General features: G+C 35.5%; 1 protein-coding gene across 5 annotated transcripts in view; it reads left to right on the top strand.

Moving 5' to 3' along the window:
* Fas2 (fasciclin 2) overlaps positions 1–22,678 on the top strand; it is a 74,082-nt gene that overhangs the window by 40,680 nt on the left and 10,724 nt on the right. For 3 of the 5 annotated variants that reach the window (XM_046633665.2, XM_046633668.2, XM_046633669.2), the window contains exons 2-6: positions 1,835–2,000; positions 2,441–2,464; positions 5,351–5,520; positions 5,821–7,143; positions 11,714–12,154. In XM_046633665.2, the coding sequence (XP_046489621.1) occupies positions 1,835–2,000; positions 2,441–2,464; positions 5,351–5,520; positions 5,821–7,143; positions 11,714–12,154 (2,124 nt within the window). Of the gene's footprint in view, positions 1–1,834; positions 2,001–2,440; positions 2,465–5,350; positions 5,521–5,820; positions 7,144–11,713; positions 12,155–17,394; positions 22,389–22,678 lie in introns of those variants that run through there. The other 2 variants (XM_046633670.2, XM_046633667.2) reach the window with 2 other exon arrangements.

Here is a 22,678-nt window from a genome sequence, read left to right on the forward strand (position 1 = left end):
GTTGATTGCAATTTGGAAAAAAAACAGTTCTGTCTAAGATGACAACATTACCAAAAGTACGTCATACCCAATTTATATTCAAGTTTTGGATAGGAAGACTGTGTTTTTGAATGAGATGAATAATATCTTTATAGTGGCTTTACTAATAGCTACTGCGTGCTTCTTCGATCACTCGCTTTGTTTACTCCGCATTTAGCCAAGGCGAAAGATATTATCACAATATCTAAACGAATAATTGAAAAGGTGACCCGGTATCCTCGTAAATGAAAACAAAACGTTTGTAATGAACAGAAGTTATACGCATGATAAAATTAAAAGAAGATAGAATAAAATAACGTGGAATCTTTTCGAAGAATGCACATGCGACGTTAGTTCGGCATTATAATACAGGAAATGTATAAAGCAACTAGACAATTATTGCGAACATTGTGCAGCTGGTGGGGACAAAACGACCGGCGTCTGAATTATTCAACATTTCCTAGCTATTATAATTCGACATTTTTACTCACATTAATTAACTTAATTAGCGTTTCCTGTTATTCCCTCGGGCTCACCGGGGTGACGGTACGTTTATATTTCGGTCCGTGCGTTTACAGGCGTTAGAGTAGCTTTCGACAGTTGTGTTTTCTGAATCAGCATCAAGTTTAGCACCACATACGTACGCGTCTCGCAATGACCGGTGACGTTAAGCTCTGTGTATCCTTAATTTGCTTGTACTCCTTCACAAGTATGGAACCTCCAAAAGTGAAGTATTCCAGCCGTAAGACATCATCCGACTAACAATAGACTAAACAAACAGTTTCGTTAACTTGGCTCAATGTCAAGTTTACAAAAATTGCACGAAAATTTTTATCGGTGGCATTGAGAGGCTTTTTATAATCACCGTAGAACACCGCTATCGCGTTACCCATTACTACGTGACTTTTGGGACTTGGAGTTGCTAATTATGTTAATTGCACCTTACGCGGGCGCCGTCCCTAATTTAGTGTATATCGTATCTGAGTCACCAATTTGTATTATACACGTACGCATTAAAATCTGCAATGATGACGGGATGCAAGAAAACTTGTAAAGAATCAGGAAATCGGTACTCCGCGCAAATCGCGGTATCGTCGATATCAAAACTGCCCAATATTAATCGCCCCGAAATTAATTAATCTTGCAAAAGACAGGAGTCGTAAATTTTTTAAATAATTTGTCGAAAACGTTTCTTTGTGTTGACGTCTTGTAGAGAATTGGAACACCTGAAAACTAGTGTCTACATTTTTCAGTGCACATTTTCTTAGATCTAATTCTTTACTTTACAGATTCATACATCACGGTTAAACATAAATCAGCACTTTCGCTGAAATTGACCACTAGTAAAAAGTCGTTAAAAGCGCGCTTACATATAATGAGAGCTCGAGGTCTGTGCAGAATGGTGAGCAGGTTGCGTAACTGTGCACGAGGTTCGTGGGAAAGGAAGGAGATCTTTGCGCGTTGGTCATCCAACTGTACAGCAAAAAATATTTTGTAATACAGCTATGAACAAAAACGAAACTTTCACACATTTCACATGGTTGAAGTTCCGTACGTTATTGTAACGACGTATTTTGTAGAAAAACTTTGATATTCCGCAACTTTGGCATTGTCTGAAATTACGTAAACCGCAAAACAGTATGTCAAAGATATTAAATTAACATTTCGCAAGCTCATCGCCTAAAAGATTATTTTCAAGATGCGATACGTTAATTTCTCTATCAACGTTTTCTAACTACGAACTTATCGTTAGTTATATTTTTCTTGGCCATTATATTTGTTTGACTAATTTTTTTTTTTAACCTGTATGTTTCAGCGTACGCAAATGCCGACCATCTAGATATATTGCCGAGTAGCGAGGTTCTAATCAAACCCATCGGATCCAGCATCCTGTTGACATGTATGCCCAACGTCACCAAACCCAATCTGATCAGCGACATGAAATGGTTCGACTCCCAGAATCGAGAGATCGAACCCTTCAGGTAACTTGTGATTGATCCAACCCTTTTTCGTATGTCACGAATTACTATATGTACCCATATATATATTATATAGATGATAATTCCGTGACCATCATTTAGTTAAATAAATTTCTTTCGTCGACATAGGTCAGGAAGTGACTTCCTCCGCAATGGTGCTAAATACTACACCTTAGACTGTAGAATGTCAAAAAATTATCCTGAAGATGGTTGGCGGACAGCCCGACCGAAACGTCGTTTGTCATATGAATTAATAAAACAATTGTCAATCCTGACCTGTGTCGAAGAAAGAAATTTTTTTACATATACGTATATTATACATATATATTTGAATTTTTTTTCTCTATATGGATTTTTTTTTTTCTATCGCATTATTATTCTTATATAAATCAAAAGATAGTATGAAACACTAATGAAAAATCGTTTGTAATTTTTACAAGCAGATTAGGCGTCTTGCCAATGGAAAGGCGAGTATTGATGAAAATCAACTAATTACAATCAAATCATTATGGCAATTAAAGTTTTTTTTAACCTAACTCCACTCAAGGCGGTATGTACACCTCTGTAATCGGTTATTGTTCTATACATTGAACGGATATTGCATGTGGGGTGATTTTCAAATACTACGCTGTATGTACCCTAAACTTACTAATTTTGAGATGTCTTTTTGTGAGATAAAAATTCACTCAGTTAACGCGAGGAATTGAGTCAGACGATGAAAATTTCATTTTAAATCTCTGATTATTCAAAAATAGAATGTCTCTGATTCTGATACTCAAATTCACAAGCAGACGCAGCTGCAGTAGCTTTAAATAAATTATACTTGAGCTGTCTTTGTCGTTCCACAAAACTTGTAAACGGAGATACATTTACCCGAACACCGTATATTTTATTAAATTATATTAATATTGCAAGCTTACCTATAACGTATAACAGAAAATTATTCATTGTTTAGTCTGCGCCGACATGAAGCTGTGTGGTATACATAGATTTCAAGATCTTAGTACATAAAGCCAGTTCAACGGCTTACTTCATATTCCTTACGATAACTGCAGGGAATGGAGAATGTACAATTCTTAAAACAATTATTTTTCATTGTGAGGTTGATCACCCTTGGAATCTGGTGCATAGCACTCACGAAATCTTTGGAAATCCTTTAAATTGCTTTTAAATTCTGCAATTTTTTTATTTTGGTAAATACAAAACCGATGAGTGGTTAACCATTCGGTTTTCATATTTAAATAAACTACAGAATGGCAGGTCTCAATATCTACCGTATGGTGAATATTTCTAAACTTGCGTTTGGTGCTGCCTGGTTTTAATTTTCGAGCTTTAGCCATGCATCTCTTGATGTGCTGTCCAAAAATTAAAAATATTGAATAAGTTCGAAGTTAACCGCTTAGAATACCTGAGAATAAGGCTTTGAATAGAGATATCGTAATTGCACCACAGCACTCTCGCCAATCCACTTCGTTGGCATGTATGTGTAAGATACGAACCATTCATTAATTTCTCAAAACAAAATAGCACGTCTAATGTTATTGTTTCACATTTTTCATGAACCTTTTTTCATTTCATAGTAAGTTGCTCCGCATTAATCCTTCCGCTTGATCCGGATATGAGAATGTCTGAAGCACATTTTTCGCCATTTGAGAACACTACAGTTTCTTTACTTCTGTTTCAATAAAATTGTCGAATGAATAACGGTTCAATCACCGATATCATAACGAATCATAATAATGAAAAATATAACGGTAACGTCCAGAAAATCCCGAGGTGTACATACCCCCTTGAAATTTTCACGTTGTATAACTACTTACGGACAAGAAATACCAGTTTGGTATCCCCCTTCAAATTCGTCGCAACTCGTGTATGTTGTGGAACATTGAAAACTAAAACACCTATAGTTTTTTGTTTTTTTTTTATCGGCAGAAAAACGGTTTCAAGAGATGAAAACGACTCCCAAAGGTGGGCACCCAACAGGGTGACTTCTTGATGCGCCTCATGTATTCGAACGAAACCAACGATAAAATGTTTCTATTTACGAGTGAATCATTTTAGCCTTGGTCTCATTCAAATACATCTAGCGCTTCTATCCGAAACTGAGAAACCACGCCATTGGGTGCGCATCTTTGGGAATTTTCACCTCTTTGAAGAGTTTTTCCGCCGATAAAAAATACATTTGTTTTAATTTTTAATGTTCTGCAATATACATGAGTTGTAACAAAATCGGAGGGGAATACCAAACTGATGTCTCTTGTGAGTGTTTTTCTATTGCACTGACCAATTATTCACTTACAATAATAAATTGCTCGGTTTTCTGAAGTTTTGTTGATTATATTGCCTTGTAGGTATAAACTTGCACATTTTGCCGTGTCTTATTTCAGAACAAGTGTAGATATTTTTACTATATTTTTTTTTTCTCATCAACTTCATTTATCAACATTCTGTTCTCATCGCAAGCAACTTCAAATATATCTCACAATTACGTCTGAAAATTTATATTATACTGTGAATATTCCTCTTTCGCATTCACGAGAATCACAATTCATGCTATCAATATTTCCTTATTCTTCTTCATTTAATTGCATTTTTTTTATTCCTTTTTGACTTTCTTGTGATTGAAGAGAAAGCATTGAAGTTGCTGAATTCAATGAATAAATTCTTTAAAAAATTTATACCTATTTTTATTGGAGATCAGAATTATGATTGCTTCAATATTTTGCCAAATACTTATGTGTCACGAGAAGTTGAACTATCTTTGTCGGTGGAGACGGAGTCTAATTCTCACCAATTTGAATTCAGCTTGCCTATGCAATTCTTGACCTAATCCTGCCTAGCTCGGTTTATCGTCGTCATGTACTTTCCCATCTGTATTCGTGTCGTTCCGTATTTATTACACGCCAGGCGAATAATTATGCGTAATGTGTTGTCAATTTCAAAGTTCCGCACTGAACACGTACGTGCGTATTCGTATGATTGAAACTTGTAACTTATACATGCACGTATGCTTGCCGATGTGATCGCAGATGATTCTGGGAATATAATTTGCAAGTTTAAAACCGTCATGCTTTGTCTGGCGAGTAATAAAATGAAAAAATAGCCACCATGGCTACATTGGTGTTGCGCGATCAGGATGTCAATTCTTGTGAATAAGTGTCCATCGTCTATGTATAATATTTAATGTATACAATTTATATTAAAAACCAGCTATAACATTTTTATCGCTAACGGATATATTGTGACTTTGTTGTTGAATTTTCACTAACAAAAATTTCATGCACCATATTTTAGTCACTGTCATTGTTTATTGACTTGTAACTTACATGTTTTCCCTTCTCAAACTTCGACAGCGCTATTCGTGGAATTTCGAAGCCGCCAATGTACACGGAAACTCATCCGGGTAATGGACTTGCACTTTTCTTCAATTCTCTGCAAGAAGAACAAGATGGTCAATATACCTGCAAGGCTAATTATGCCAACACCGAGACTCTCTCCAAAAATATTACGATCCAGACAATTGGTAACGTGCCTTTTACTAATGTGTATCAATAATCATTTCGAAATAAAGAATAAAAAAATATAATAAAAATGGTTATCTCGAAGTCCAATGTACAAAAAGATTGAGATCCAGGAAGTATATTCGATGCGACGTTGTACCAAATTCTATGTAATTTATTATACGGGATTCTATACAACACAGTGAAATCCTTTGACTTCTAACGTGAAATACCTGTAAAGTAAAATTATAACTCGAAGTGTGGAAGAAGAAAAAATATTAAATATGGTGTGTAAGATAATATTTGTTTCGATCAATCCACAGTTGGAATAACCTGGGTTGACGCGCCTCTAAACCAGTATCCAATACTGGGTGAAGACTTCGCAGTAAAGTGCAACGTACGGGCGAGACCATCGCCGACGGTCGACTGGTTCTATAACGGAGATTTGATAACGACGGATAATCACTACATAATTGAGACACACGCACTGAAAATAAAGAACGTGCAAGAATCGGACGACGGCGTTTACACTTGCCGAGCTTCAGTCGTTACCACCGGCGAGCTCGACACGCGAGCAATCCGAGTCGAAGTGCACATTCGACCTGAGATCCAGGAACTAGAATCGATGGTAGAGATAATCGAAGGTGAGAACGCGAACATTGCTTGCAAGGCGACGGGAAAACCCCCGCCGAAATTCTCCTGGGTGAAGTCATTGACGCAGCAGAACATGGCGACGGCGGACAGGTTCGGGGTCGACGAAGACACGGGAATACTGATGATAACCAACGCGAATCGCAACGATGCCGGGGAGTATCAGTGCAAGGCTAAGAATGCGGCCGGTGAGGCGACCAATGTAATCCAGATAGAGGTAATCGTGAAACCCAAGATCATGGAGTACCTTAACGTGACCGAGGCTGTCAGCAAGAAGGCGGTGATGACCTGCAAAGCTTTCGGCCGACCTCCGCCTGTGGTCACCTTCAGAAAACATACGTCAGACAAGGAGTTCGTCGTCGGCAGGCAGCTGGACAACGATAGGATCTTTCTTGAGAACACGATTGACAATGCATCGTGGGTCACGACCGGTCAACTGACGATAGACGTCCTTCGTCGTTCCGATGATGGACTCTACGAGTGCAAGGCTCACAACAAGGGCGGCGACGCTTGGAAAAACGGACACATCACTGTCGAGTATCCACCCAACTTCGAGTCGATGACCAACCACACTGTGTGGTCCTGGAACCAGCGCCCCGTAAACCTTACCTGTATCGCCAACAGCATACCGAACGCTACGATTCGGTGGCAGTTCATGACTCGCGATACCGTCAACGACCCGAGGTTTAGACAAATCGGTAACGGCCCGCAATCCATTCTCAATATCGATACCCGGGACAGTAGGTACTACAATGAATATAAGTGTATTGCCTCCAACATACATGGAACTCGAGAGTATACCTTCAGTCTCAAGGAAGGCCAAAAGCCGGGAAAACTTATGAAAGCTCGTATATCCGAGATCACTGCTACCACGGTCAGCTTCGAACTCCTGCCATCACCAACGCATCCTGACCTGCCCGTAAAAGCCATCACAGTTCAATATAAGGAGATCAATCATATCTGGTCATCTGCGAAAAACAAGACTTGGGCTGTTGGTGAGCTATTTCTTTAAATATTGTTTATTTTAGTGACTAGTCAGTCGTTGAACGGTGTTCTTACGAGAAGACTAAATGCATTATTCTACAAGATTGAAATCGGTGACGTTACGGCAGCCAAATGAAGCTGAAGCTAGTAGCCAAAATTGCGGTTTTTATTAGAACAAGGCAGTCGAGCTCAGTGATCAAAATTTTGATTAACCCCATGAACAGCTAATACTTTCAGAGATTCTTAGACATCAAACCGCACTAAGTATTTTTATTCATAAGAATTTTAATACTTTTGATCGCTAACTGTGGCTGATAGCATCAGTTGTGTAGTAACTAATCATTGGAAAAAATTACTAACTATTTTCTAACTTTGGAATGACTTTGGAGGATTCGTGTTTACAAAATATGAATGTTCATTGCTTTATTACGGTGCACTGAATTTTAGGTAAACCTCGAAGTTGTTGACCTTATTCAGTTGAGTCAGAATAATGATATAACCGCTCAGGCTAGGTCGACAGTCGCAGCAAGATCATGAGTTTGCTGTATCTAAAAAAAATTGATCATTGTGGCATCTATCAGGTTTTGAACTCTAGTCGACTTTGTTTCTTTTGTACTCCGTAGTTCTTGAAAATTCATTCACTCCTTTTATCTGCGATATACGATTACTGAAACTAGTGTAAGTCAGAGTTTGAATGACTAGACCATGAATAAAACGACGTATGAGTTCTTTTTTTTAAATCATTATACAGAGCAAAGTCCTCGAAAATAGATACAACGAACCAGAGCCTGCTGTGATTTTATCTTAACTTATGCTAAATTGATGCGCTTTCATTCAAATTTACCGTTGCACCACCACATACTCAAATGACGTCTAAGCTTTAGACTATTTTTAGATAAACGGCATAACCGAAAGGATTCATGAACATAGTTCTACTGACACTACAGGGAGACAAATATTGTTCTGACATTTTTTTTACAATATTTCAGAACAAAAAATTTTTGTTTTTCGTGGTACTAATTTTTCATTCTGCTCTTGGAAATTAACAATATCTTTGGGATACCGATTCTTTTGATTCGTACATTATTTTTGAATTTGCGTTATCATTTTTTTTTTGCTCGATAAGTAAGATGATATTGAGTGATAAAAACCTTCTTTCGAATCGTAAGTCATAGTTTTTTTAAAACCTGATGACAACGGGTAAGTTGTCAAATTATAAATGTGTGAGAATGCAGTTTTCTATCCGCAAATGCGGTTTTTTTCCCGAAATGGAGAGGGATTCCATTTGAAATATTAATGATAAAAGATTACTGATTTACCTCATTGCATCGATTTTTTTTACAAGATGTGATATTCCGGAGTAAAATACAAATCGAATTATTTATAAAAGCGTTCTGTACCTATTATTTCTGAATCGATCGAGATAAACAAAATCAAAAAGAATTATTGTTCGGCTTATTTTGTAGAATCCACGACAAATCACTAGTCCATAAAGTCAATGATTCTGGGTGGGGAGGATGCACTTTCAATGCAAATCACAATGCATTAACAGTGATTTCCCTATTCTCATAAAAGTAACCCATTTCTTTGCCTACCTTATTAGCGGTCTAAAACAGAAGGTTTCTTCTAGATGTGCCCCAAGGCCTAAAACACACCTTTTCTCCTTAAAAACTACCCACTTTTGGCAGTGTGCCCTGCTCTTTTCATTTTCTTTTTTGAATTTCGCCAGCTGGTTGGATCCAAATATCCACTAATATCTAAGTCCACTGATCTCAAATGTGAAAAAGGGAAGAATGACTACATTTTACATGCAATTCTTAGTAAAAATATGCCAAAATATTTCGATTTGGGATCGAACCTCAGATGACATTGAAAAGCAAGTACGTTATAATTACAAATAATATTGATTACAAAAGGGTACGAAAAAAACAATTTTCGATTATTTTGCTGCAATCTGTAAAATTATATTTTCTGTGATTCTTGACTGAATTTTTGTTGAAATAAAAATAAACTACTGTAACGTATTTGAACTCGAACTGATGCCCGGGTATCAAAATAAATACGCGTGGTAATTTGTAAAGAAAGGAATAAAATATTATTTATTAGCAAAATACAGCTTTTTAGAATAGGTACGCGTTTGCCCAAGCTCGTGGCGGCCCGCTAACTGCCTTTCTTCTCGCCCTGCCCGTTAGAGCGCGCTACCTGCGGTGAGGAGGCCGGTTAGAGTACACTTGGGCACAATGAATCTTAGAGGACTAATTTTTTACACTGGACAGTTAGTTACATTGGCAACACAGAGAAACCTACAGCGCCATAGTCGGCCGAGTGCGAAAAAACCTCAATCTCAATAAACGTTACATAACCCGGACCGTCGAATCTAACCTTGTAATACGTATCAATCTAACAAGTCATTATCCCCGCGGTATTCTAAGATTAGATTTGACGGTCATGGGTTATGTTATGTTTATTAATATTGAGTTTGTTTCGCACTGAGCCCGCTATGGCACTGTAGGTTTCGCTGTGCTGCCAACATAACTGTCTAGTGTAAAAAATTAGCCGTCTCAGATTCATTGTCCCCAAGTGTGCTTTGCAGCGGGGCAGCACAAGTTTCCCCTTCCACTTTCTTATTTGAGACCGGATGGCACTATATTATCACAGCAAAAGAAAAGAATGTTGCCAAAAAAATCGACCAGTGAGAATGATCGCATTGATTGTAATAACAACAATGAAAATTTGTTCACGTTTCTACCGAGAGAGTGCGTGACGGTAAAATTGTCTTACCAACAAACGTGGAAGAAAATGCAAAAATTTTACTAACCTTTGGTTACTTAATCACCCAGCTCGATTCAGGTGTCAATGCTTTGCAATACGGTGTCGAAATAAGGGTCCTATCCTTAAGCATTGCGTGTCACCCAGCTGGTCCCTTATCTTGTAAGGACTCTTAAAAGCCGGTGTGTCTGCCCTCACCAGTCCCGTCTTCCTTCCTCTATCACCTCATGGCCGTCAATTTTTTATCATTCGTTACCATAAACATGAAACTAGTCATATATAAAGCTTCTGAAAATGATTCAATTTCAATTTTAGTCCAGGATGTCAAATTTTATAAAAGAAAACTCAATCCTTTAGTATCAATATTTTAAGGCGTAAAATTATAATGACCCCCTTCTCCCTAAATTTCACAACCATGCACACACTAGTGCACGGATTCACGCACATCTAATTTTTCGGCCGAGTCGATTATGTTGGCAATTCAGATTCAAATACGTAGCGGCCGACTGACAGCGACACTGCAGGCTAAATCTGCATCAACATAACCGACTCACTTGAAAAATTATCGGTGCATGAATGCGTGTTCCCTTGTGTAGATACACTTGGAGTCAATGAATCTGAGACGGTTAATTTTTACACTAGACAGTTATGTTAGCAATACAGAGAAACCTACACCGCCATAGCGGGCTGAGCGGGAAACAAACTTAATCTCAATAAACATAACGTAACCCATGACCGTCGAATCTAACCTTAGAATACCGCAGGGATCATGACTTGTTGGATTGACACGTCAACGACGGTCGTGGGTTATCTTATGTTTATTGAGATTGAGTTTGTTTCGCGCTCGGCCGACTATGTCGCTGTAGGTTTCTCTGTGTTGCTAACATAACTGTCCAATGTAAAAAATCAGCTGTCTCAGATTCATTGTCCCCAAGTGTACATACATACCGGGACAATCTGTTGAAACTTGAAAATCAACTGCGCATGCGCGAGCTTTATCGGCTGGTCGTGCAGGCTGGCCATTCCAAGTTTCAGCTGTCAAATTGTTTCTGGCGGCGACGCAGTTATACGAATTTTCGAGGTTAGAATCGCAAATAATTGAAGTAGTAACTTGGAAAGGTTTGGGAAGTATTTCTTATTGGGTCAGAAAGTTGATACTTCAAAGAACGGTCGGAATTTAATGCTTAGGCTCTTTGAAAATACAAACATACACATTTTGTTTACGTTGCACCCCTGCATCGGAGACAAAAATATCGCTGCGGGAAGATTTCGCCGACCAATGAGATTGAATTATTTGGCGCACACGCATTTGATTTTCAAGTTTCAAGAAATTGTCCCGGTATACATGCTTCTGCAGCAGTGAAAGAATGGGTGGCCAAAGAAGGCATATTTTCAAGATTCAAAAATAATTGAACAACAAAATGGTTCTTATTACGATAATAAGTATACGCATTCTAAAAATTTATTATACAAGCTTACAGTACAAATTTTTATGCTTAATACAAAATTTATGCATGTCTTGCGTCCCCAAAGTCAATCTTTTTCGAGTTTTAGTCCAAAACCAAGACTTTTTGTTCATTTTTTTCTGTTTGTCTTGGTTTTCCGAACACTTTTAGTTCGTCCTTTTCATATAATACCGAATTGTTCTTTTAATGGAAAATTCGTGAACCTATACGTGCGGAACGCAAACAATTTTTCGTATGCTTGCCGAACTTTACAAAATTTTTCTTCGAAAACAAAGTAGTCATAAGAACACTTTAAAAAATGTCACAAAACTGGTTGAACAAATGGAGAATTTATATTGTTTTCTAGGTTCGCCCTATATTCTAGAAGGACTTACGCCGGAAAAATCATACGTGTTTAGATTTAGCGCGAATAACGAAGTTGGTGACAGTAATTGGGGTAACGGTCTCGACGCTACGACACCCAGGCGATCAGCCCCCAGAAAGCCAGAAATCCTAAACACAACGACTGTCAACGATCGTCAGTTCCATCTCAGGTGGATAATACCGATGGACAACGGGGAGCCGATCGATTATTACGAGATTCGATACTGCCCGATCGCTTTAGTCGGAGAAAACTGGGAGGTACAGGACGCGAGCTGTAAGCGCGAGGAAGTCAAGAGCGCCATAAAGTCGGACTTCTGGCTGAAGAATTTGCAGCCAGACACACGTTACAGAGTCGAAGTTAAAGCGCACAACGCCATGGGATACAGTCTGCCCGGCAGCACGGACTTCAAAACGCTTCCAGACGGTGAGTAAAACAAACATTATATGAATATATTCAATTAGTTGCATCCTTATTTATTCTCGATATTACGGTTTTTTTAAAAATCTTTAATACAATGTTTCGTATGCACCGTCTTTAAGAATATGTTATTGATTCAACGACGTTGCACTGTTGGAAATAGTATGTCAGCTTGTCCATTTTTGTTGAACACCCTAAAAAGTCCATCTTAAAACTTGTGTTCAATCCATGATTTTGTTTTTCTCTCTCACATTTTGTTACGACGGTACGTTTCGCGTAATCAATTCGCCGTTTCAGTCGTATGTTAGAAAGAATAAATTCCCGCGTTGGGATTGAGAAATGATAGACTTAAGGACATGGCTATATACTCCCATTCATCAATTTTATTGCACGATTGAAGATCCGGAAGTCTGCAACCGTGGCAATTCACACAAGTTAACATGGCTTTGAATGTCAATTTGACTTACGGTATCATAACATTGTTGACCTAAGTTTAATACTTGATTAAAACGTTATTTCAAACCGTGCACGTACACATATACATTGAGGTGGTCCTTATTGAGGTTTTGGGCAAATTTTTGTCATCCGACCTCCTTGAATTATTTGGAACCGATTTGGGGGAGTGTATGATGAAAAAGTTGTCCGAGCTCTAAATAAGGATCACCCTAATTTACATATACTAGGATGATCGTCAAACAGGCTTGAAAAGATTTTGACCGAACGGCCCTCCAAATCGGTTTCAAATAAACATATAAAAATCTTCCGTAGCTCATAGCCAGTTCTCTATCTCAACCCTATACCCTTGTGCAAGAGGGGCGAATTTAGTTTGTTTTTACTGCATTTTCAGTTTATATTTTACAGTGAGATCAATCATTTGCAAAAGAATCTTTAGCTATGAAAAATAAATGAGCCTTGATGCTAATATTTGGTAAAAATATGACCAATGCCTATGGGGTATTTCATGTTGATCGAACATTGTTTGAATCTGATTTCTTTTTGAACCTGGCGAAGTGACTGGGTGAATGAAATTTCATATCCGTGCCTTACATCGATATTTCAATGATTCATTTTAAAACTGATACAAAGTGAAAATATCCATTGGTTCCTAAATTTTGATTTCCTTGTTGTATTTCATGTTGATTTCGGATAACTTGAGCTCGCGACCATGTTCTCGTCTCTGATGTTTCCGTAATATTTATTTTAAAGTAAAATCTAAAGTCAGATTCAAATGACGTACAAGGTTGAACTTGGTGACGTTATTGTAACAATACATTTTAGGAATAATTGCTGTCTTGTAATTTTAAGGATTGTTCGAAATTCGGTAAACCGTAATAAAACTATACGCTCGTATTTTGCAAACTTAACTACTTCAATGTCGTACTAAATTTTCCAAGCAGTGAAATGTTTTGCTTATGCTACGTTACGTTAACGTTATAAACTTCATCCTCGTGAATACTTGTATGCAATAGAATGCATCACCGATAATCCTAATGTTTTTATCAAATCGTAACATCAATGCCCACTAATGTTTCACCGTGTAGATATCTGTTGCAAGGTACTAATGCCACGATACTGTATGTAGGGGAAAGTTGTGCAAAGTGGATTCTAGTTTGCCCACAATTTTCCAATTTTGCGGTAAACCCTCATCTTCGGTCAGGTTTTCGTTTTTTTGCTTAAAATCAGAAGATCGAACTATTAAAATCTATACTTGTAACATTATTTTCTTAATTGGCCTGCGTTGCCCACTCCTCCCCTGTATCCTGAAATATAGTAAAAACTAATGTTTTTTAATGGCAAGATTCAACTTTCTTGCGGAAGGGTTTATGATTGAGGTAAAGATCTAGCATTCAGAGATAGTATATTGAGTTACAAATGCAGAGTTAGCGATTTCCGATGAGTCTGAAGCATGCAGCTTGCAATAAGCCGCAAAGGCGAACACTGTAATCACACGAGTCAGATATCGCCCATCCGAATGTGAAACACACACCAGTTTTTCACCACCTACGAAGAAAAGTTTAATTTGAGAAGCACCAAAGTTGTCACTGACAGTGCGTAAAATTGAGTTATTCGAACGTGCGCATGCGCCAACGTCGTTTTACCGCAAGGTTCAGAAACAGTGCACTTTGCGCATACTCCACAGGCTTCGAAAGTCTAACTTTTCGGGAATGCGTTGGAAATTGATTTTTATTAATTTATTTGAATACGATTTAGTGGATCGCCCATTCTCAATTCTGCCAAGCCAAATTTTACCGACTAGCCTAATGTAGCATGTAATGTCAACCAAGTATAACGCGTCAGGTTCTCAAAACAAAGTGTTACTTTTTCTGATTTATACATTCTATTTATTTTTTTTTTTTTTTAACAAGTTTTTAAAAAGTTCAGTAGCTTAGTAATATGTGTATGAAAAATGTGCCAATGCATAATTGAACGCTCTTTTTTACAAAGATATCTGAAGGACGCCGTGAAAACTACCATTCTTCGTAGTTTTGTTCATATTTAATAGTAAAGTATTCAAATCAATTGTCATTACATGTAGGCACAGATTGTTTTGAAAATTGGGAATCTTTATATTCCATAACGATTTCTCGGAATGAATCGTAGTGATTGACAAAAACAAATGCACATAAATTTATGTAGCTCTCCATCAGGGGCGTCACTACGATTTTTGCTTATGTCCTAAGTTCAACAAGCGAGAGTCAGAAGGAATTCTTGTACATCTCAATAGTGAAACAATGACATACGCATACCGAACGGAGACAGTGAAACTTAGCAAGCTTAGTGACCTAGTGACCGACCGCGCATGCGCAAAATAATTACGGGTCATGAGGTGTCAAACTCGTAACATTTAGCCGTCATCAGTAAATTGACAATAAGAGTTTCCCAAGTCTCCCCGAATTATTACATTGAATTCTTGCAATCTGATTAACCTAAAAAATCCAAATCGCCGGCATAACTTTCATGAGCCGAGTTTGACAGCTGAAGTTTGAAGTGACGAGGCCGCATGGAAATCCGACGAAACTCGCGCATGTGCAGTCGGAAGCTCAACCTGCTAGCGTTAACCGATTTCCACCGGGACAAGTTCGAATCCAATACCGCAAAGATGTAACAGTCCTAGGGATGTCCGAAACGTATAGTCCAGATAAATAGTTGTCGAGACACACATGATATAACGAAGGTTTGGAAGTGCTGCTGAAATGAATCACGATGAATTTAGTGCAAACAATATTCTTTCAAACCCAGAAAAAAATGAAAACCATAAATTTTAACTACGTTAGCACAATTACTAGTGACTTTGAAGAGACTTCATTGTTGATTTATTTCTACACTGAAAAAATCGCATCGCTTGACCAATTTTAATCAACTAAGGCTGATTTTGTTCGTAAATGAATCCTCCACAAATCTACAAAATCAGATTTTGGGTAAGAGTAGAGTATTTTATAATATATCAAAGTATTGGTTTACTATTCATCGCTTATAATTTTATGATTTCAGTTATCATGTTTTTGTTTGATCAAATGAAAAATATGGTTTCGTTGGTTTGTAAAGAATTCATTTACGAACAAAATGAACCGTCGATCATGAGAAACGGTCAAGCGATGCGATTTTTTCATATTAGTGTTGATTCAATAATGAGATCTCTATAAAGTCATGAATAATTATACTAATGTAAATGAAATTTGAGGTTTCATAAAGTTTCTGTATTAGAGGAATAATTTTCAAGCTAAATTCAACTGGATTAACTTCAGTGGCTTTGTCAAACCTTCGTTATCATATTTCTATCTCAATAGCTCTTTGACTGGACTGTACCTTTGGTAGATCCTCAATACAACATATGGATACAAATCACGAATTTTATGCCCATCAGATCGTTGAGAAAGTAAATGCTTTTAAAACAATGTGTAGCATCACCGAATACAGTAAACATTATAGAAAGTTGGACCCAAGACTATTTATTTCGTTGGCTAACATACAAAGTTGATACTGAAACGTCTTAACTTATCTTCGACAATAAAGAAACATACAGGTATCATAATTGCCCAAATCTCATTTTTCTATAATATACTTCGATAGTTGAGGAGAAGATAATTAGATCATATTTTTTACTTTACCAATTGCACGAAAATTATAGCCCTATGATGGATTGAATTATAACAGGTTCAGACATCACTCTTCTAAGATACATATATCAATTTTATATAGCAAAAACACTGAGGTTTAATTACCAATGACACTTGCAATTGTTACTATTAACAATAAGTCGGAAAAACAGTTTTTTCACGATACTTTTCATCACCGTGAAAAGGGAAGTGCCTATCGGTTTTTCCGATAAACTTTTGCCATGATCTCGAAAACGGACAAATGAAAAACTGATAAGACTTGGCAGCCAAATGAAAAAGTTTGTCAAGAAAGATTAATCAAACATTTTGTCCTACAAAAAATTAAAAAAATTTTGTTTAAATAAATATATTAACTAGAAAAAACATAATCGTTTAATTTATTTCGGTAGAACCGGAAGTTCAAATTGTACGGCACGTGGCAATTTTTCATGCCCATCATTTCCCTGCAAAATCCTGTAAGTTTTAGGTTTTTTCATCGAGCCATTTCTAAGATCGTCGCGGGAGTTTGTCGGACAGATCCTCAGACCGATAGACCGACATTCAGACCAACATAATTCCAAAAATCTGTAAATTCCAATGCTTCGAAAACGTAAAGATTCCTTGAGATTAGAAAAAGTGATTTTAAATCTAAATCAATACTTTTCTTACATCACCAAAGGTGATGAATACTGGGAAAGAAAAAAAAAAACATTTCATTCATACTGGTAGTGACGCCCCTGCTCTTAATCTGCATTCTTTTCACGTTACATAAAGAATTTGCCTCATTTTCGTCGTTTTATCCCTTTATTCATTTTTCTACTCTTTAGATCATTTGCCAATTTCCTAGATCGTAATTAGCGAAAGTAAAAATTCTCACCCAACGGTTATTTGCAGTGGCATCGCACATTGTGCAAAGTCTGATGAGTATTATTGAAAGCAAAAAAACCAGACAAAAAAGAAATAAATATAACTAACAATCATAATTATGGTACAAAGGAGTATAAGAGGGAAATCTTTTTTTTTTTTTTTTTTTTTTTTTTTTTTTTTTTTTTTTTGATTCTCATTATTCCTGTTATCATTCTTTGTGTGTTCATTTTTATATTTATTTAAAATTTTCTTATTTTAACGAGAGCCAATTTTTATCAATAGATGGTGGCAGTGCTTCTTCCGAGCAAGCGCTTATTACCCTGTGCTTCCTGGCGCCAACGTTGCTCCTAACTCTCGTGAAATAAAATACAAAGTAAAAAAAAAAAAAAAAAAAACAAAACGAAAGAAAGAAAAAAAAGAAACACGAAAAGAACAAAAGTGAGAAAAAAGCTAGTTCTCAGTTGTCACCGGAACACTGTTTGACAGTGTCTTCCCCACGTGTGAGCCGTAATACGACTTTTAATATTTAATTTAATTTAATTTTTTGGTAAGGGGCTGGGGGGGGGGGGGGATAAAGAATCATTTACATGCTGACAGATGTCAGTAGAATCGTGCGATATTCCTTGTAATCAGAAAGTAAGTTAATGAATTATCTTACAGGAAATGATTACTATTCTATCGTTGTTATTATCGTGTACATTCTTAATTTCTTTCGATTAAGGAAACGTATGATATCATATGCGCGTATCTAGTGACATCTATCCGGCCTGTTGTACCAACTGTCAGTATAAAAATGAGCTGCGGTTTTTTTTTTCCATTTACAATAAGATATAAAATTGAACCGTAGCCAGCCGACCTGACCGCGATCGATGCCTCGATCTGAATTTAAAATCAAAATGCGAAAGGATAAATCATGAACTATATACATATGCTGGGCTACATAATATATTGTAATGGTTATAATACATATATACATGTATGTATATACATAGAAGTAACGAGATTAAAATAGAGGTTGAATTAATAATTATATTACACGTTAAACGATGTTGTATAGGGCGGGAAAAGATACACATTCCGAAGTCATCATCAAAGTAATTATTAATTATTAATTAATTAACCAATTAAAATGTTAAGGATATTTATTTTTTCAATGCTCATAATGATAATTGTTCCCTTATGCATACGTATATTCGACGTACTGGATATACGTTTCTGTGCTTTACACGATGACAGTTAACAATGCCAACTTTGTATTCTACAAATTAGAACGCTGTTTAATACACCGCGGGTTTTGTCGTTGGTATAAATTGAACCGTAACATACTTGTTCAATACATGTTTCAAAGTGTAATATTAAACGCCTTTTCTGTCGTGTCCATTCGCATAAGCAAAGACAAAAGTTCGCGAGAACATTTATTAATCCCTGTTTGTAGAAACCTTCATCAGATAAAGTCTGTAGATCATAGAACTTGTAAATTTCTTTTTTCATACTTTCATTAACATGATGCTTAAATATATCTGAATTGAATCGATTGAAATTCATTCAATTTTACGGACAGAAAATTTAATTGACGATAACAACGAAAATTAGTCACGTATTGTAACTATTCGCCTGGACGTACCGAACCTTCAACACAATCGATTCAAATATTGTTGTCAATATTTGCGATAAAATTATAGTTTATATATGAAAAAAATTGTTCAGTGATAATTTAAATTAAATTTACGTTCTTAAATGGTAATTTCACTGTTTCTGAAAAACAAATTTCATTTCATATTTCCCAACAAAACAATCCATTTAACGAACTACGAATTCTCGAAATTATTATTAAATTAAACTACCCCTGATTGTTGGAATAAATATGGGATTACGAGGTCTCGTGAATTTTTTTGTTCTCCTGCTCTGTGAATGTACACAAATATGCAAAATTACTTTGAGGGCGTTTTTATTTTTCAAGTATGACTGTGAAATGCGTGCACTGGTAACTAACTGTGAATTGTCTATGAGTTGTACAATGGAGTTCCTCGGCGTGTTAGCAGGTGATGCGTGAATCGTTGATCACGAGGTCTCGTTCACCTGGAACCACGACGAAGAGAGGTGGAAAGGTATCGCGTTAAATTTCAGATATACCATTCCAACTCCGGGTTAGTTACTTTTACGCGTCCATTTCGTCCAGAGAAACGGAGAGAAAGTTACATACAAACATGTTCTATATATACAATAAATATTTTGGTGCGTATTTTATCTGTTATAACAATTACGATACGAAGAATAATTATTACTACTGCCTTATATTGCCAAATACCTCCATTGTATAAAACAAAAAAAAAAAAACAAAAAAAGGAGACTTGAATTTCTCATTCGTAAACTCGAATTTTATTATACCTACTTTTTAAATTCGAATACCAATTCTCATCATATATACATATATTACATGCAATTATTCTAATAACATATCTCGGATTTGATTTTGACTTCGATCTTTCGTTTCGTTTTTGGTTTATTTTTCCGTTTTTCGTTATTTATGAATATACACTATATACTAAAATTGAATGCTCATTTTACTTATATCATGTATATGATTTTCATTGTTATACGTTAGGTGTACCTTCAATGAAAATTAATACCCTTACGATGTGTGACTTTCGTACGTTGAAAAACGGAAAAAGGAAAGATACGAAAAACAGAAACTAATGAACCATTCTTGTGCAAAATCCGTTTTTATTGCATATTAGACAAAAAGCTAAAATTGGTTATTTGCATCATTTATATCCTTTTCTTCTTATTTTTTTTTCTTTTTCATTCAGTTAACTAGAGTTATACATTCTTATCATGTTCATGTTCATGTATAATATGCATACGTACAAGGCTATCGTCTGTGCAATGTTGTTTAATGTTGGAACCAAAGATTCGGGTGTTTTTTTTTCTCGTTTTTTCTATAATTTTTTTTTTTTTTTTTCTTTTCCATTTAAGCAACGTAACGGCACACCGACCGTTTCATTGTAGTTCATATGAATAAATGTTGCTCTTGTAATATACTGTACACAAGGATAATGAAATGACGATCGTATAAAAAAAAGAATAATAAGGAAGGAAGAACGAAGGTACAGACGAAAGCCATTAATCGTTAATTAATATAGAGAGTAGTTGGGCTCGTATTATGATCATTATTATTATCTTTTTTTTTTTCTTAGAAAATTGAATGTATGTTCATGGGGAACTTTCTAACTATATAGTTTTGCTTGACTAGATTAAAATAATTAGTATATATACACGTACCTATCCTACATATTATATATGTGTTTTATTTACTGCGCATGATCTGTGAAACGTTATGTATTATATATGTGTATATATATATACACACACGCACACATATATATATATATATACACATGTATATGTATATATACGTGGTATATATTATACAATAATTATATTATTATTTCTCACAAAACTTACACATGTTACTAGTAATCTCTTGTTTACAATCTCAATATACATTTTTTTTGTATTCCGTTTACTTTTTTTCTCCAAGCATTAAATATGTATGTATGTTTTCTGCTTATACATTGGCAATACTCCTATAATTTATCATTGTCTTTATTATAATAACATTGTACGACTATTGCGCATTCGCAATGGTATTGTTATTATAATTATTCTTGTTATTTTCACCATTATTACCGCTCCAACAGTTATTATTGTTATTATTATTATTGTTATTATTATTGTTATTATTATTGATATTGTATCTAAGTTCACAGTAGCGTATAAACTTCCAAACACTTCGCAATCAGGACCATACGGTATCGTAAATCGATTATTACTTGCCTACACATATGTATATATATATAAATATATATCATATAAACAACCATTTATTTAACATTAACCAATATTATTTCGATTCTTGATTTGCTATAATTGTGTATCTACTATTTTCTGTATTTTTTAATCTATTCTTCTGACACAATCAATGTACATCCACACCATGTGCCTGTTGTACTCGATACTCGTAAATGCATACACAGAAAGAACTTTGCACACGAAAGAACAAATTAATTAGCCATGGACGTTATGGGACAATGACGCAATTTCCATAATCTAACAACGAACATCTTATCGAAATCTAATTAGTTTCAAATATCATTTTATACGATATAAATCATTTTATCGATGAAGAAAATCTTTCTTTTCCTTTCAATATTTTCTTGTAACAAATTTAAGCCGATATAAAAGAAACGTAACTTGGAGGTTAAATTTAAAAGTACATATAAAATTTGACAGAGATATTAAACTCATGTTTTTTTAAGTTGTTTGTGCCCATTCTGCCTTACGATTATAATAAATTGCATTTTGATTTTTCCTAACGTTTCGATTTCCATGTTCTCATTCTTAAATCTCACCAAATGTCAAAACGTTGAATTGGGTAATAACAAATGACGCTACAGTACACACAGCAGGTATATTGTACTATAATACGTGGCATGCATATTATACAATTATATGCGTAACACTATATCATATTGTAATTTTCGCTCAAAGGCAATAAAATAAAAAAAACAGCTCATCTCCGAATTCGAGAAAATTTGTGTAATACTTGGTGGAAACCATTGTATCGAATGAAACTGGCTAATGAGGGCATGTACACAAAGTAATTAAAAATATATAATGAAAGAATAATACACTTTTTACTGAAAAGAAAATCGAATCGTTAATTGAAGCCACGACACCTGTTCCAATATTTGAAAGATCATTGACGTAGATATACAGTAGCGCTAAAAATTATTTTTACGAAAATAGCAATTGGATTAATTATAAACAAACGTAAAACATGAAAATCAATATTTGCTATCAAACAATATTCGATGCGCTACGTAATTGCAGAAAATCAACTCTTGTTCGCTGGAAAACAAAATTAAAGTAAAGAAAAATGAGAAACATGACGGATCAAAATAATAACGAATTTCATATTGTCAGAATACTTTAGAGCGCTATGGTATGTAGAGATTGCCTATCTGCATAAACATATATTAAAATGGCAACTATACCTACACGATCAACAACTCACGGATTACGAAATTGATTTAATTTGGCATTTTAAAACCCTAGATGAAATAATTCAAACACGTTGCTGATGACAATGAGACATAAGCATACAAAAACAATTACATACATGCAACACTCATATTTATGGTAGATAAATAAAATATATACTTTTTTGTGGAATATATTGTACATATACGAAAATATATATGTATCCAGTGAAATGTCCGATCACGTCAGCTGTGAAGAAGCCAGTTCAAGTTGTTCGTTTCACCGTTATATAAACTTCATACAAGCCTGTCGGTTATATTTCATTATATTCTCTCATTATTTCTGTTTTATTAATTTTTTTTATTTCTTTAATATTTACGTTCGATACACGGTTTTAAGTCAAATATTTTCCGCTTGCGTACGAAAGGCCTATCGACTCGTCAATTGTCATATTTCTGATCGATTTGAGATGGTTTCTTTGACGGCCGTCTCCTTTATTTTTTGCCTACCTGCTTTTTTTTCC

Source organism: Neodiprion pinetum, chromosome 6 (genome assembly GCF_021155775.2).
Source record: "Neodiprion pinetum isolate iyNeoPine1 chromosome 6, iyNeoPine1.2, whole genome shotgun sequence".
Taxonomy (NCBI): domain Eukaryota; kingdom Metazoa; phylum Arthropoda; class Insecta; order Hymenoptera; family Diprionidae; genus Neodiprion; species Neodiprion pinetum.